At 54.8% G+C, this 17064-nt stretch overlaps 1 protein-coding gene across 1 annotated transcript in view; it reads left to right on the top strand.

The window, feature by feature from the left end:
- The first annotated feature begins 1464 nt into the window (after positions 1–1464).
- Positions 1465–17064, top strand: part of SLC12A5 (solute carrier family 12 member 5) — a 34809-nt gene continuing 19209 nt past the window's right edge. The window contains exons 1-4 of the mRNA XM_047069710.1: positions 1465–2073; positions 15158–15252; positions 15558–15689; positions 16001–16147. Coding sequence (XP_046925666.1) covers positions 1782–2073; positions 15158–15252; positions 15558–15689; positions 16001–16147 — 666 coding nt within the window. The 5' untranslated portion in view covers positions 1465–1781. The remainder of the gene's footprint in view (positions 2074–15157; positions 15253–15557; positions 15690–16000; positions 16148–17064) is intronic.

Genomic DNA, 17064 nt, shown 5'->3' with positions numbered 1-17064 from the left:
GTTTTGTGGTATGTACTCTTGTGTCTGGCTTCTTATGCTCAAGGTTACATTTGCGATCATTCGTCTATATTGTTTGTGAATTATAGGTTGTTCATTCACGCTGCTGTATAGTTTTCTACCGTAAGGATGTTGTGCTATGTTTTTTATCCATTTATCTTTTTATTTGCCCATTTTATTTGTCCGTTTTATGGTTAATGGGCATTTCGTTAATAGCCCAATTTGAGGCTCTTAGGAATAATGCCACTATAAACGCTCTTGTAAATGTCTTTTGGTGACCAGGGGCAGCCATTTCTTTGGGGCATTACCTAGTTTACCTAGTACAGCGATTAATGATGCAATTAGAAATGTGTCGAGAAATTGCATAACGAGAAGTAGGATATTGTCTATTCAAATGTGTTAAATCTTACTTATTCATACAAGTGCTTTGGCAGGGCACATACTTGGGGGTAGAATTGCTGGGAAGATAGGTATGTGCGTGTTCCGCTTTAGGATGTATGACCAAACAATTTCCCAAAGTGGTTCTGCTCATCTGTACTCTCACCAGCGATCCATGACAGTTTCCGTCCATGCAACGTCCCAGGCAACGTCCAATTCAGCAACGGGGTCTGTAGGTTTTATTTCCAAAACGTATCTTGAATAGGATACCTGCCACCACTCTAGCCAGGCTTTCATCGCCTCTCACGTGGGGGTCTGCAGGAGCCTCCGAACTGGACTCCCAGTTCCCACTCCTGCCCTTCTTCAGTTGAGTCTTCGGGGAAACAGCCAGAGTGATCCTGTCAACGTAGAAGTCAGATCACATCATTCCTTTGCTCAAAAACTTCCAATGGCTTCTCTTGTAAATTAAAAAGGAATCTGGGCTCCTCCCTTAAACTTTCAAGAGAACACCTCCCCTCCTTCATCTCCTATCACTCCAGTTCCTCCCCTCCTTCATCTCCTATCACTCCAGCCTCCGTTCTCTCTGTTCCAGACACACTGGCTTTCTTGCTGCTCCCTGAATGGTCCAGGCTTATTTTCGGCCCAGGGTCTTTCCACTTTCTATCTTCTCTGCTGGAGTGCTCTTTCCCCCAGATCTTTGCATAGCTGGTTCCTTTTCATCAGTGAGGTTTCAGCTCAAATATCACATCTTCTAAGGGATCTTCTTAGATCACCTTCTAAAGTAGTCCTTCCCCCTAGTCATTAACCCTGGGCACTATTTTTTCCTCCTTAACATGTACCATAATCTCAAATTATCTTGTCTATGCTTTTGCTCACTTACAATCTTTCTTCCCTCACTCCTCATTAGAATTAAGCCACATGATGGGCGCCTGGGTGGCTCAGTGGGGTAAGCCTCAGATTCTTGTTTTCCGCTCAGGTGATGATCTTGCGGTTTCATGGGTTTGGGCCCTAGTTGGGCTCTGCGCTGGCAGCCCAGAGACTGCTTGGGGTTCTCTCTCTCCCTCTCTGACTCTCCCCTACGCGCTCTCTCTCTCTCTCTCTCTCTCAAAATAAATAAACTTAAAAAAAAAAAAAAGAATTAAGCCACAAGAGGGCAGAAAGCCAGTCAATCTCAGTCTGTATCCCCAGTGCCTAGTACCGTTGCCTGAAACACAGGAAAGCTCTCAAGATGTGTTGAGTGAATGAATGAGTGAATAAAACCCAGGTGTTTAGTAGGAGACCCCAGCAGAGGTGGGCCCGGGCTCCTGGAGCCACACACTGGGGCCCCCGGTGTAGGGACAGCTCTCAGCTGCGGGTGGGATCCTCAGGCGCTTCCCGGAACTGAGAGCCCATGGACTTGAAGCGAAATGGCTACATTCAGAGGCTCAGCACAGCGGGCACTAGGACCCTGCGCGGCGCCGCGCCCGGTGGGGGGCGGTGGACGGGGGGGAATCCGCTCTTTCTGTCTGCTGGAGCCGGGCTGCAGCCACTTGTGCGATCTGGGCCCGTACCGCCGCCGCCCGGCTCCTTTCCGCACCATGAGCCGCAGGTTCACTGTCACCTCACTGCCCTCCGCGGCGCCCGCCGGGACCCCTGACTTAGAGTCCCAACTGCATTCGGCAGCCGATCTCCGCCACCTCTCAGGGGAAGACGCCAAAGGTAGAGGCCGCAGGGGGCGGGGCCTGGCGGCGTGGGGGCGGGGCGAGAGAAGGGGCGGGGCCTAGGTGGGCGGGTCTTCTGTTGGAAGGGGCAGGGCCAGGGATTTGACAGTGGGGTGGTCTCAGCCTAGGGCCGGAGATGGGAGAGGAGCGGGGACCTAGAGGGGAGGGAAGGAGGCTGGATGGGAAATGGTGAGGAGAGGGGCCAGATTCGAGGTGGGCGGGGTCACAGGGAAGAGGGTGGGGCTATAGGCGAAGGGGCGGATCTTGCGTTGGAGGGACTAGAGTCCAAAGGGGGCTGAACTGGAGGGCACCAAAGGGGCGAGGTCATTTCGGGTAAGGGGCGGGACCGGAGAGGAGAAGGTGAAACCAGGGAAAGAGGAGGGCGGTAGGATTAAGGGGTAGGTCCAGAGGCAATGGGAGGAAGCAGGATATTTCTGTTTGGGGGCAGAAAAGGGCGAGGCCAGAGGGAACGGGTTGTGCCAGGAGGATTGGGGTGGGGTCGAGGGCGGGAGGTAAAATGAGTCCGGGTCGCTGAGGCTGGTGCCGGCTAGGCAGGTGATTGGTGCCTGGAGGATCTTCCAATCCTCGGCTTCCCTGGAGGGGACAGCGCCTGGGGATCCCGGGAAGGAGATGGAAGAAAGAGAAGTTACTTTTGGGCCGCTAGATCTTGGGAGAATTCTGTGGGGTCTCCAGTCCCGACCCTTGGGGACCCATTTAAGTCCCTCTGCTCCAGCCCCAGAAGAGGGTTGGGTGGAACAAGCTCAGGCTAGATTGGGGGCGTCTTCTTCGAGGACCTATTGCTGTTGTCTCGTAACGGAAGTTACACCCAGGGTACAGAAGAGGAGAGGGGAAGGATCCTTCTAGCTCTCAATGAAGAATTAGCACCCTGGATGCTCTCACAGCCTCCTCCCCAGGGGGCACTTGTCAGGGGTCCCCTTCCTGGCTCTGAGCCCCTCAGGTCTGGAAGAAACGCAGCGAATCGGCTTGGAGTGGCCCCAGCACGGGGAGGAGGAAGAGCCTCCCCGGGCCGCCAGGGGTCGCTGCTGAGCCGCAGGTGAGCTCACCCGGACTGCAGTAAAACTAAGCACCAACCACCCTGGAGGGGGCCCTTTAGGAGCTTCTTTAGCGAACCCCCTCGTTGTGTAGACGACCAAACGGAGGCCTGGATTTCCTCAGGGCTCCAGCCCCTGAACCAACCGCCTCCTGGACATGACCATTTGGATTTCTTGGGGTCCCTCCATTCTTCATATTTTCTGTCAACTGTCTGTAGCCTTTCTTATTTTCATGAATGTCCTTTCCATCCTTATAATTTTAAAAGTCAGAACTCCAGGAGCTATTCTCAATGCCTCCTTTTCTTTTCCCACCAGATCTAATTGGTCCTCACATCTTGCCTACCCCTCCCCCCCAACTGATCCTGAATCTGTCCCCATCTCTCTTCCTGTCACCATCACCCTGTACAAACCTCCATCATTTCTCCCAAGGCCTCAGCCACGGCCACAGCCTCCTCACTGGTCTGCCTGCCTCCAATCCTGTCCTAATCATCCTCCACACAAGCTCCCCATCGCTTTTAGGATAAAGGCCAAACCCATAGTCCGTATTTGAACTCTTTTCCTCATTTGCTGAACCTGTCCATGTTCATCTTCCCACCTCCATTAGCTGGGAAACTCCTACTCACTCTATGGGTTATGGCTCATTTAACCTCTCCTGAAAACCCTTTTCACTTTCCCTTGCTTCCAGGCAAAGGCAGTCATTCCTCTCCTGCCCACCCACTGTACCATTAGAGCACGTGTCCCAGTGGATGCACGTTATTTACTTGTATGTCTCCTACAACTCAAAAGCAGGGACCATATCCTTTTATCTTTGTGTTCTGAGTTCCAAGCCCACAGCCTGGCACTTAGTAGGTGCTTAATGTTTATCAGACGAGAGGGGAGTGTCTGGAAGCTTCCGTTTCTCCTCCTCTTGCTCTCCTCTCCTCCCATTTCCCATCCCCTGGCCTGAGAATAAGATGGCCCTCTCTCTCATTCCAAGGTGATTGATCGGTCTTCCCATTCCCATTTCCAAGCTCCTGAATGTTGAAGTAAAATATGGCTCTCAGTTTTGGGTGTGCAGGTATGTGTGCAAACTGGATGTGAATCTGGAATGCTGTATGTTCATGGCAGAGGTGGTGTGTGTGTGTGTCTTTGTGCGTCTTGAGGGAGGAGCATCCCACGCGAGCTCTGATGACCTGTGGGGCGGTCAGTGAGTCAGAGCTTATATGTGTCACTGTATTCCGGGGTGTTGATGGGCATGTTGATGTATTTCCGTGTTTGTCTGTGGAGTGGGTACCTGTGTGTATGAGTTTATTAGAAGTTTCATCTTGGGAACGCTTTGGGTGACTTTTAACCTCTTTGGCCCCGAGACAGCGTCCAGCACCTCCTCCTCGCTAGGTTACTGCCTGGGGAAGTAGAAAAGGGCTCCCTAGGGGGACCCAAAATCTGGTGATATCTTTCCCACAGCTGTTCTCGTGTCCACCTCTGGCCCCAAGGAGATGTTTTCCCCACCTCTTGTCCTCACCCAGGCCCACGGGGACAGATGGCAGCATGTGGAAGGTAGAGTAGGGTTGGGAGACGTTTGGCAGGTCACTTGTGTACGAGCGTTGTCTTTAACTCTGGACCAGGCGAGTGGAGTTTGTCCCCGGAAGTGCCTCCTGCTGCCAGAGTTTCAGCTATAGTGGGAACATAGCTTAGAGGGGTGACAGCAGCAAATCAGAGGCTGATCCTTGAATCCACCACTAACCCTCAGCTGCAGCCCCCATGCCTCATTTGCCTCATTGGTACCATGGGGAGATTGACGGTGACTTGGCTGGCTACAAGTGGACCCAGGGCCAGTTGTTACAACTCTGAACTATTTCCCCACCTCTTTACACCACTTCCCACTGTGCCTCAGTTTCTGGTGGAGGGAGACAGGGCACTGGAAAGAACCCTGGGCCCGGGTTAAGGCTAACGGGGGTTGAGATGTGTTCCCATGAGTGACAAGGAGCCGCCTTATGCTAGGGGGTAGACCACGGTACAGCCCATCCACGCGGTAGCTCAGCCTCTGTGCTGTGCCCTTGGGCACGTTGCTTCCCTGTCTGGGCCTCAACTTCCTCATCTGTAGTAAAAAAAGATTTGAACAGGAAGCTATCTGAGGGTCATTCTAGCCCTAAGAATGCTAGGATTCTTTGATGATCTAGAAGGGTGAGGTTCTCTGCCTCTCCCATACCCAAACCTCATATTTCAGTCTCTCTATCTGTAAATTGGGAGGAATGACACTGAGTTATTGGTATAAATATATGATCCGGAGATCTCCAGCCTGTTCAGGTTGTTGTGCAGTCACCCCTTCCTCAAGCCAGGACTCAGAACCTTACAGCCCAGTACCTCAGCCCAAGGTGAGCCCTGGGAATCTCCATGGCAACAAACTGGTTATGAACGGGGCTGCAGTTGCCATGGTGACGGGCTGCTCTCTCTCTCTCTCTCTCTCTCTCTCTCTCTCTCATCCCCCTCATCTCCCCTCCCCTCTTCTCAATGAACCAGAGCGATCTGCGGGCACCAGCTCTCCAGGTGGGGTGGGGGTGGGGGTGGTGGGTGCAGTGAGAAGGGGGTCCAGATTGAGAAAGAGGGAAGACGGGTTGAATCTGTAGGGGAATAGGGGGCTGTTGGGGTGCCATTGCCATGGTGACAGGGCTGCAGCCTGTTAATTAAGCCCCTGGTTGCCACGGAGACGATGGTGGTTGACGTGCTCTGCGGCGAGCCCTGTGTGTGTGGGGTGTGCTATGCGCTGGACTCATCAATTCACTGAGAGGGTTTTGGGTCTGGAGGACCGGCATGTAGTTTGGGGAGAGAAGAGTGAAAGAGGGAGTTCGGAGCCTTGGCTCCAGGAGGCCAAAGCTGGGGTGGGTGGCTTAGGTCATGGGGGTAATGATACGCAGATAAGGATGCACAGGGATTAAGCCATAAAGAGGAACGCTATGCCTGCCTCGTGTGGCAAGAAAATCCAGTCAGGTGGCTCCAGCTTCCTCCAAATGGCCTCCTACTCTGGTTCCCCGGATGGAGCCCTGGCCTGGAGGTCAGGGAGCTGGATTCTAGTCCCCAGTCTGCCACACGTTCACCCCATGAAGAAAATTTGTACCTTTCCGCCTCGAGGCTTTAATTTCCTCGTAAATGAGGGGTGGTCAAAAATAACTTATAAAGCCTCGTCCAGTTCCCACATCCTGACACTCAGACAGCTTCTGTGAAATTTGTTTCTCTGTGAGAAGCATAAGGTGGGGCGGGGGGCCGTGAACTTTAGAGCTTTCAAATTCAGAAACAGGACGCTTCCATCTTGTGTTGGTTTAATGAGAGCATCCCCCTAGCCCTAGGGGAATCTTCCTAGGGCTCTGGGTGGAGATGAGATGCTAAGCTGACAGCCATGTTCCTGGGGCTCAGGGCTGAGGGTCACCTTACTGGTGACCTTACCGGCCAAGGCCAGGCTGGCAGTGCAGAAGATGTCTGCAATGTGTTTTCTCAAAGTCTCGTGGCAGAGGGTTGGCCTGAGGCCAGAATAGGTATCAGTCTCCTTCAGAGGCGGGGGGTGTGAACTGAAGGGGCAGGGTCTCCCCTTGGGTCTGTCTCCTTACTTGGTCTGGGCTCCTTAGGAAGGGCTCCATGGCTTTAGTCTGAGATAAATGGAGTGGGCATTAAGAGCTTTCAGAGTGGGAAGAAGTCCCTTGGATTTATGTGGCCTCACCCTTTCATTTTGCAGATGGAGATACTAAAGCCCAGAAAGAGCAACTTAATTTTCCCCAGGGGTACACAGAATTTGGGGGCAGACGGCAGGAGAACATCACTATCTCTTGAATCCCAGATGTCCTGTGAGATAGAAGCTCTGGTGAGGGTGGGCGGAGGGGGTATCCAGGGGAGGAGGTATCACTTCTGCCTTCACCTATACTCCCCTGGGATCTAGGTTCCTCCTGTGGGTGGGCTTAGTCCCTGAGTGGCCAGGGCTCTGGACCACAAACGAACGGAAACAGATCCAGGGGAACGTCCCAGATCTGAGATTGCTGGAGAAAAAAAAATCTCAGCCTTTAATTTATTTCACAGTACTTCTCGGACAAACATGCTACACATTTTGCTATGTTACCTGTCCCTACAGAGTAGTGGAAAACCACGATGCTGCTGCTTGTGGTGGTGATGGTGGGGTGTGTACGTAGTGGAGTGTTTACGAATTCTTGAACACTGTTATCCACCTGCTGTCCTTTTAACCCCTGCCACCACGCCAAACCCATCTCACCTTTTTTGTGGTTTTCTCCCTGGGAAAGCCAAGAAAACCAATTCTTAGACCTTGTCTGAATAGCTAGCTCTCCATCCTAACAAGTCCTTCCAGCATCCACAAAACCCAGTGGCAGTGACACCTTATTGGTGGATCCCTCAGAAGCCCCTTTCCGTCAGCTGCCAAAAACTGTGATCAACCTGATCTGAAGCCACTGACAGATGCGTACAAGGACTCTGAACAGCAGGCCCTGTCCGTGACTCTGAAAAGCCGTGCCCTTGCATGGGGTCTCCAGTCATGTGGATGGCTTTTTAGGACCCTTGGAGATCTTCTGGGCCTACCTCCAGTTGCAAGGGGTACTTCAGTCCTGCACCTCTGAAGCCTGACCACAAGAGAAAGGAGAGAGCTCCCTGTTCCCTTTTTAGTAGCCAAGGATCGGAGACGGCTGAGCAGTTTGGTTTGAATGTATCTTTGTCCCTTCTATTGGAGGCAGGACCAATTTTAAAAGAAATTATGTTGAAGAAGACTCCTAAATTGGAATAAAGCAAACTGGGTTTTAGACCGAATCCTGCCATTCACTGGCGTAGTGTCCATAGGCAGTAATTTCTCCTCTTTGGGCCTTAGCTTTTTTTTTTTTTTTTTTTTTTTCAGTCCATAAGGTGAAAGCTGTCTATTAGATAAGATGATTGATGTGATCCTCTCCAGCCCTGGGACTCTCCTGGAATTTAGAGGGCTAGTGCTGGGGGTTAGGGTGAGTCTGAAAATAATTTCCCCTTAACGTGCTCTCCCCTTTGGGTGTTTAGATCTTCTGGAGACACAAACGGTCCAAACCTGGGATGCTTCTTCCTGAGATGTCTCCACCACTGGCTCAGGTCTGGATTCTAGGGGTTGTGAGAGGTCCCAATCAAGCTTCTGGAGGACTGGTGTCAGGGGAGGGGGAGGAACACAGAGAGCATGCTGGCTCTGGAATCCTCAGAAAGCAATCCTGGATTAGGGGATTAGACACTCCTGCCCCAGGAGAAAATCTGGTCCCAAACCGACTGACGGCCTCATTCCTCCCTCCCCCACTCTGTCCCTGGCGTGCCTCCTACCAGTTTGCCCTCCCTGGCAGTTTGTCCCTGCCTCCTCCCTAGTGAGGAGTCTGAGATCCCTAGAACCTTACCGCTGCCTTCTCTCCTCCTCATCGCATCTTGTTCCCAGGGTCGTTCTATAGTCAGAGGGTCCCTGCCTTGGACTCCTGGGATTTGTCTTGGGGGTGAGATGCTGGGATGCAGTCTAAGCACAATGAGAGGGTTCACTGCAACTCCCCAGGTTCCACTCCTCCCATTTTAAGACAGAATGAGCCAGACAGCTCAGCCCAGTGACCCTGAACCCCTGGGGGCAGCACAGAGCTTCAACTAAGGGCTCTGGCCTCAACACACCCCAAGTTCCAACCTCTTGACCAGCGATTTGGGAAAGGGTCTGGTTCTCCACTCTTCTTCAGGGCTGGCCTCCCCAGCTCTGCAGGCAGGATCCCCAGAGACCCGTATTCCATGGCGCCCCACCCCCGCCGCATCAGTACTCCTCGCCTTCCCCCTAGGGGTCACCCCAGACCCCTAGCCAGGCAGCCGCTGCGGGGCCGCCTCCCCGCGGCCGCGACCTAGTTCCCTGCCGTTATTTTTAGGGCGCGGGATGGCACCTGCCCACGTGCCGGCCCCGCCTGCGCCGGGGAGTGGGGGGCGGGCGGAGCTGCGTCTGCTCGTGGGAGGCGAGGCCCCCGTCCCCCGCAGCACCCCCTCCATCCCACCCGTACAAGCCCCCAGTTTTCGTGCGAGGGGGCCTCCAGCCGCGCTCTGCCCTCCCCTCGTCTCCTCTTCTTCCTCCCTCTCGCGCTCCCCCCCAAAACCCCGCCAGTGGCTCACGCCTCCTGCATACGGGATGAGGTGAGCAGCGCCGCCGCTGAGAGGGGGCGCGCGCGGGTGTGAGCGTGTGTCCGTGTGCGAGTGTGTGTGCGCCGGGCGGGCGGGCACTGCAGCTTCTTCCTCCGTGGAGCGGAGAGCGAGAGAGAGCTAGAGCGAGCGAGAGAGCGGCGAAGGCGGGCAGAGGGGCGCGGGCGAGGCGGAGCAGCCATCCCCGGGCCCGGCGCCGCGCCGCCACCATGCTAAACAACCTGACGGACTGCGAGGACGGCGACGGGGGAGCCAACCCCGGTAAGCAGCGGCCCGGGGGCGGCGAGGGAGGGGGCGGCGAGGAGAGGAGGCAGCTCTAGGGTTAGAGGCAGAGCGGGGGCCGCCTCCTTCAGAGAAGAGGCTGGGACTGACCTGGGCGGTGGGCGCCCACAGCGGCCTGGAGCCCTACTCCATTGGAATGCGCCAGGCGCTGTCCAAGGTGCTGGAATGCGCCGCGCCCGTGGCAGGGCTGGGGGCCGAGGGGGTTGCCAGTGCCCACGGTCCGGGGGCAGACGTGGGTTAGCTAAGCGGGGGAGGCGGTGGGAAGGGGATGGAAGAGCTAGAATGGGCTGACGTGGACCTCGACGGGCGGGAGGAAGGGTTCCTTTCCTCAAGAAGGGACCCCGGCGTCCTGGCGCAGAGCGTTGACCGGCGACGCGGGGAGGGGGTGGGGGGGGTGCAGTCTGCTGCAGTCCCTCGCTCTGAGACTTTCAACTGAAAGGTGGGGGGAAGGTATACCCATGGGGGGTTGGAACCATATGACAGCCCCCGTCCGGGCTGTGGTGTCTCCTTAAGGGGACACTTGGTGCAATCGGGGGCCCCCCTCCCCCAAAGCTGCCGGAGGTCCGACCTCAGACTGAAGCGTACCTCCTCCGGAGATTTTCAGCTCTACTTTGCGGAATCTCCCTCTCCCTCTCGCATACCCATGGGTTCCTATTCAGGACGGGAAGCAAGATCACCCTCCTTTCTTCCCTCTTTCCCCTTCCTCTCTCGGTACACTGGGATGGCAGTGAGGTTTCCAGGGCGGGGCAAGGGGGAGGTTTTCTAGTCTGCTCTGCTAGCTTCCCCAGCGAGGCCTCAGGAATGGGGTCCCAGCAGCTGAATCCCCAGCGGCGCCGCGGCGCGGACACTGCGGACGCGCTGCGGTGGGTGCGGAGACTCGCTAGGAGCTCAGGGGCTTGAAGCAGGTCCTTTCGCCGCTCCTGCTTTCTGCCGCCCTCCTCCACAGTTTCCCCGCTCTGAGGTCTTCGGGCCAGCCACCCCCTCGGGCTCCCAGGCCCCCCGCCGCCCCCCAGCGGTCTCAGCCATCCATCACGGCTGTCAGCCGCCCCCACCCCCCACCCTCCAGCGGCGCTGCGTCCCTTGCGCACTAGCGCGCCTCCCGCTCCGGCTGTCTGCGCTCCGCGCTTTCAAACGGTCCCCTGGGCATTGCTTGACCCTCTGGGCTGAGATTCTTGCAGACCTCCCCGGGGGATGACCAGAGAGCCCCAAGGACTGAAAGAGCGAGGTCTTCCAGGGACTGGCAGCCTAGACTTGAAGTCTTCCGGATCCTGGATCCAAGTCAGAGCCAAGTGGCCGCTTGGGAAGGCTGTGGGCACCAGGGTCCCCAATTCTTTGTCTGAGACCCTCTTTTCCTTCCTGACGTTGAGTGGTATACAGAGGTCAGAACCACCAGCTAGCCAGCTAGTTCATCCATCTCCCGGGTGACCCTGGGGTTACCTCATCCTGTAGCAGACCCCCTCCCCAGCAGGCTTAGGCTCCGGGGGAAGAGGGTTTGGCAAAGTCGAGTCTGCGACAGATCCAGGCATCCCGACGCGGTGCCCCGGGAACGAGTGTGTGTGTGTGTGTGGGGGGGGTGTCATTTCCATCTGGGATCCCCTTCAGATACCTCCATTCTGAAGACAGGGACTCAGCCTGAGAGAGAATCTCTGCTCCCCCCAGATACGGGGTATGGTCCTATCCCCCAGCCCTGATTTCTCTATCCTGAGATTCCTGCCTTACTGGGCCTTGGGGTTTCCATGGGGTCTCCGGAGGCCTAGAAAAGAGGCATCTATCTGTGTGTGTGGAACAGGAGTCCAGCTAAAAGCTCCCTTCCGTTCTACCCCCTCCCCATTAGTTACTAGACTCTGAGTGTAGCAGGTCCATCTGGAGACTTTCTCTCTATGTGTAGGGTCCAGGACCTGGTCAGGAGTTTGGGGTCCCAGAAAGATAAGGCCTCCCGGCGATGCCTGAAGGTGATGGTAGGGGGCTCTAAGGACCTGCTGGACTTGAGGGAAGAGGGACTATCAGATTGAGAGCCTCTGCCATCTCTGATTTTAGGTTCTTGGGGATGTAGGGGAGGACCTGGGAATGCGAGGTGCTGACCTCAGGGAAGTGGGAATAGCCTGAGCAGGAGGGTTCATCCGGACTAAGGAAGAACCCAAGGATACTGTGTCTGGCCCCCACGCCTCCTATCCCCTTGGGGTCTGACGCCCTCCCCCACCCCAATCTGGCTTGGGGATTCCCCCAGGCCTGGCCCCAGGCCCCCGGGGGAGGCTCCTTAGCCCTCGCCGCTCGCCTGTTTCCTCCCCGGGAGCTCTGGCCGCCGCAGCTTAATTGAAAGCCGATTCGGGCTGAGAGCTCCCAGGGGGCGGGGGCGGGGGCGGGGGCCAGGCGGAGAGGGCTCAGCCTCAGTCTGGCCCTGCCTCTCGCGCGCGCGCCACTCGCCGCTACCCGGCAGCCCGCGTCCTGGCTCTGGGGATTCGGGGCGAGTTCCCCCTTCGCAGTTCCCCCTGCTCCTCTGAGAACTCCTGAAGCTCACCCCTCTCCCCTCCACCAGTGCGCCCGCCGTTCCAGGGAGGGGACGAAATCAGCCCCCCGGCAGAGGAGGCCGGCGGCCTGGCATCCCGTCCAGATGGCAGGTGGAAGGGCGGGACCCAGGACCAGCCTATCGAGCCGCCCTCTCCCCGGCCCTCATCTCCTAGCTGGGAAACGGCCCCGAGTCTGGCTCCGCGCAGCGCGTCGCGTTACATAAGCGGCTGCGGGCGCGTGGCCGCCTCGGCTCGGCGCTGCGCTCTCTGCCCGCGCGGTCGCCATGGAGACCGGCGCGGGACTCCCTAGAGCCGGGTCTCGGGCCAGGACGACCCCCTCGCGGCCCGGCGCGTTCCCTGGGACCCCAGGAAGGAGGAGGGGCTTGGGAGGGGGGCGGGAAAAGTAGAGGGGAGGGGCTCTCGTGGCCTGTAGTCCCGACGCGGAGCTGACGCGGCGGGGAGAGGTACCCAGTCCCACAGGAGGCAGGGCCCCTAAATCTTCCGGCTTGGGGAGAGGTGTGGGATGCGGAGGCCGGGCTGGGTGGGGCACCACGAACATGAATAATAATCGTACTTGTAATAGCAGCAATAGTTACGCTTATGTGCTAGGCACACCCAATAGGCGTTATTCCCTTCAGCCTCAGAACAGCCCTGTGAGTTAAGCACGATTATTATCCCTTTGCAAAGGAGGAAACTGAGGCTTAGAGAGTTTAAGTGACTTGCCGAACATGTCGGCACGGCCAGTGAAGCTGGGACTGGAGCCTAAATCTTGACACCCCCCCCCCCCCCAGCCCTTTTCTAAGAAATTTGTTATCCCCCTGAACCCTTCTTGTTCCCACAACCCAGTATGTTGATGAAGCATCTTGTCGGCATTTTTAAAAGGAGGAGGAACCCACTTCTCTTTTATTTCTCCTATTCTCTGGCCCCGGGCAGCTCTTCTGAGATCCTGGGGGTCAGGAAGGAAGCCGGGGGGAATTTATCTCCAAATACTTTTTCCTCCTGAGAAAGACTTTTTCCACCCCCCACCCCCCCCCCCCTTAGCATCTATTATGTGCCAGGTTCTCGCTGGGAGGACAGATCTGCTATTTCCAGGCACTCAGGTATGTGAGGAGAAGAACGAGCTGATGGTGGCTCCCTGTTTAGGGACCAGGAGCTCCTGGCTTGATCGATGAGGTGGAGGTGGTGGCAGGAGAAGGTGGTGGGTGTCCCTTGAGCTGGTGAGGCATCGCTTCCCCCTTCCACAACTTTGAGTCAGGATGAGACTGGATTTGTAACAGGTCATGCTCTAGGGGTGGACCCTGGCTGGGTGACTAAGGAAGATTTCCAGGAGGTAGGGAGGAGAAAAACGGGGGAGGATTGGGAAGATGGAGGTGGAGAAAGACATGACAGGAGACCAGGGGACAGGAAATTCAGAATATGTAGGGCCTCAGGTTCATTTGGGATTTGTTTATTGGCGACTTTCTCCAGATGTCTGCTCCTGGGATTCAGCCCTTGAGCTGAGAAAGGGTGACGGCTGAAGCCAAGGGAAAGTGCCTATGGGGGTCTCCTATGTCTCTTTGAAAGGACCTCTGCTAGGGGCCCAAAAGACTTACTCCTTGGGTGATCTCATCCAGATTCATGGTTTGACACATTTCCTCCACACATTGTCATGGGTTACCCTCATCTCCTTCTCCTGCCCAGCCTTTCTTCTAGGGCCCAGGCTCTGTATATCCAAGAGCCTTCTGGACGTATTCACTTGAGTGTCCTATACTGCCTTTCCCTCAGTCAAATTCAGCTTCTTACCCACCCCCAGTCTCTGCCCTTCCCACATCTATTAAATAGCACCATCACCCACTCATTGACCTATGCTAGAAACCCCAGACATTATCCTAGGTTTCTCCTTCTCATGTCCCCAAACATCTGGCATAAAAATATGTGCCAATAATTCTTGGGTCTGTCCATTGTCCTGCATTGCTCTGGCCTGGGTCATCCTCAGCCCTTGCCTGGATTACTGAAAGTCTCAAACTTTCTTTAGATGAAATTCTCCATCTAAAGGCCAGAGTGATTGCTCTAAAACACAAGGCTGTTCATGGCACCTCTTTGGCTGAAACTCTTCAATGACTTCCCATTGTCCTCTGGATGAAGTCCAAAATCTTTAACATGGCCTGCTAATCATTTAAGGACTGAGTCTACACCTTCTGAGGCTCATCTTTTCATAGGTCACTCTCCACCTTTCAGCCCCTCCCTCCATGTCCCTTCTTCAGACTCCAGCCAGATCAGGCTTCTTTCAGCATGTCTGACCCACTCTCTTCACTCTTCCCTCTGGGCCATCGAACATGCTGTTCTGCAGTTCTCTCTGCCTGGAACACCCTCCCGCCTCCCTCCCAGCGTAGCTCTTACTCATCCTTCAGTTCTCAGCCTACTTGTCACTTCCTCTGGGAAGCCTTCCGTGACCTCCCAGGCTGGGCTGAATGCCTCTCCTGTATTCCCACAGTCCCTTATTCATCTCCTATCACAGAATTTACCACTCTGGGTTGGAAATTCATGAATACTGTTTTATCTCTTCTGCCTGTGGTTTCCCTGAGGGCAGAGATGGTGTCTTCGTGTGTGTTTTACTCCCTCTCCCTCCCATGCTGATTTTGGCACATGGTAGAGATCCAGTAAATATGTGTTGACTGAAGATGCATGAGGGGCATAGGGGATGCCACATGGGTCACTTCTCCAAGAGGTAAAGTATCCTTTGGTCCTCAGGCTTTAGTATTCTCTGCCTTTGTCTCTGGGAAAGAGCATGCTTTCACCCCAGAACACCAGCGTGGTCCCAGTTATGGTCGAGGAGGGGCACCTGGAGAGTCTAGAGTGACCTAGTGAATGAAGAAGGACCCCCCAAGGGCAAGGAAGCACTCACATCTTCATTAAAAACCTACTACGTGCCAGGGAATGCACTAGGCTCTTTACACATCCTGTCAACTAAAATTCTACGGGGGGGGGGCATTACTGTTAGCTCCATTTTTCCAATGTGCAAACTGAGGTTCAGAGAGTCAAAGTGGCCACATAGCTGGATGCCCAGGCAGAAGGATGGCAACCCATTGGTGCCAGACCCCTGACTCCTCTGCCTTCTCAGGTGATGGCAACCCCAAGGAGAGCAGCCCCTTCATCAACAGCACTGACACAGAGAAGGGAAGGGAGTATGATGGCAAGAATATGGCCCTGTTTGAGGTGGGTTGCTAGTTTGTGTGACACCCCATTCATCCGCCACTCCCTCCTTCTCTCCCTCTCTTCCTCCCTCAGGGACAGTGTCCTCCTCTCCATTTCCTTCTCCTTCCCTTTACCCCTGCTACTCCCTCTCCTTATCCCACATCCACTTTCCCTGTTCTCTGTGCTTTTTCCTCCTCCTTCCCCATCTCATCCCACCCCCAATGGTTTGCTTTCCTCACCCCCATCTCTCTCTGCCTCCTACTATGTAGCTCGCCTCTCCTTTCCTGGGCCCTTGTGTCCTAACTCTACCACCCCCACCTCCACAGGAGGAAATGGACACCAGCCCCATGGTGTCCTCCCTGCTCAGTGGCCTGGCCAACTACACCAACCTGCCCCAGGGAAGTAGGGAGCATGAAGAGGCAGAAAACAATGAGGGTGGAAAAAAGAAGCCAGTGCAGGTGAGGGCCTTGGGGGGAAAAGGGATGGGGGAGGAAGAAGGGGTGGAGGGGACAAAGGGTGGGGGGACAAAAGAGAGTCAGTTGAAGGGGTGGATGATGGAGGCAGAGGGATAGGAATTGGGGCTGAGGGTGAGGAAGGGATAGAGGTGGAGGGAGGAGAGGGGAGGGAGGGTAGAGACCAGAGGAAAGAGGGATGAAGGGATGGGGACGGAGAAGGGAGGGGAGTGGGGGATTGAAAATAGGGGGGAGGAGGGGTCTGGGTGTTCATAGTGACTACAGGCTGCAGAAACTGACACTGGCTTCCCCGGCAGGCCCCACGCATGGGCACCTTCATGGGTGTGTACCTACCATGCCTGCAGAACATCTTTGGTGTCATCCTCTTCCTGAGGCTCACTTGGGTGGTGGGCATCGCAGGCATCATGGAGGCCTTCTGCATGGTCTTCATCTGCTGCTCCTGTGTGAGTGACACCTCCCCCTCTCCTGACCGTTGTGGCAGACCAGGGACCTGGGGTGGGGGAGGGGAAGGGGCAGCAGGAGACCTGAGTGTTTTGTAGGAATCACTGCGTATGATCTTTGAGAGTAAATCAGGTCTGATTGGTCCTTCCTGCATCTCACAAGCTGGTCCCTGATAGCCACTAACCAGGTTTCGCCTGGATCGTGTGTGTGTGTGTGTGTGTGTATGTGTGTGTGTGTGTGTGTGTGTGTGTGTGTGAATGGGTGCGTGTATAATTACACAAGTAATGCAGATTCATTGACGAAAAAGATAGGTGTACAGAAGGAAATAAAATTCACCTAGAAAACCCCAGTGGTTAACATTTTTGTAGGCCCAGACTCACAAAAAATGGGATTATGTGTCACAAACAGCTTTGTAATAGAATCCTTTCCATCCTCCCTAGAAAATCAAATATTCACGGAACACCTACTTCTCATCATGTTTACATTTCTTCACACATGACCCTTGAGCCACCTCGGCATGTGAGGTGGCCGCTACTGACGGTAGAACGCCTATTTTATTTCTTTTTAAGTTTTTGTTTTCACAAAATTTCAGACATACAGAAAATTTGCAGGAATAGAACAAATATCCCTTCCATCAGACTCCCAAATGTTAACGTTATTGTATTTATTCCGTCCTCTCTGTAAGTACCTTTTTTCCCCTGAATTTGAGAGCAAGTTGCAGACATGATGCCTCTTTATCCTAAATCCTTCACTGTGTGTTTACTAAAAATGAGGACATTCCCTTATGTAACCACAGTACAATGATCAGAGGCAGGAAACTGACACTGATACGTTAATAATGTCTTAATAGTAACACATTAATAATGTTTTATCTGCAGGCCTTATTCAGATTTTGCCAATCATGTCCTCACTAACTGAA

Source organism: Lynx rufus, unplaced genomic scaffold, assembly GCF_022079265.1.
Source record: "Lynx rufus isolate CCGP_SWC_20201006 ecotype Redwood Valley unplaced genomic scaffold, mLynRuf1.p SCAF_8, whole genome shotgun sequence".
Classification (NCBI taxonomy): domain Eukaryota; kingdom Metazoa; phylum Chordata; class Mammalia; order Carnivora; family Felidae; genus Lynx; species Lynx rufus.
Note: the sequence above shows the minus strand (reverse complement) of the source record. Positions and strands in the feature narration are given on the sequence as shown.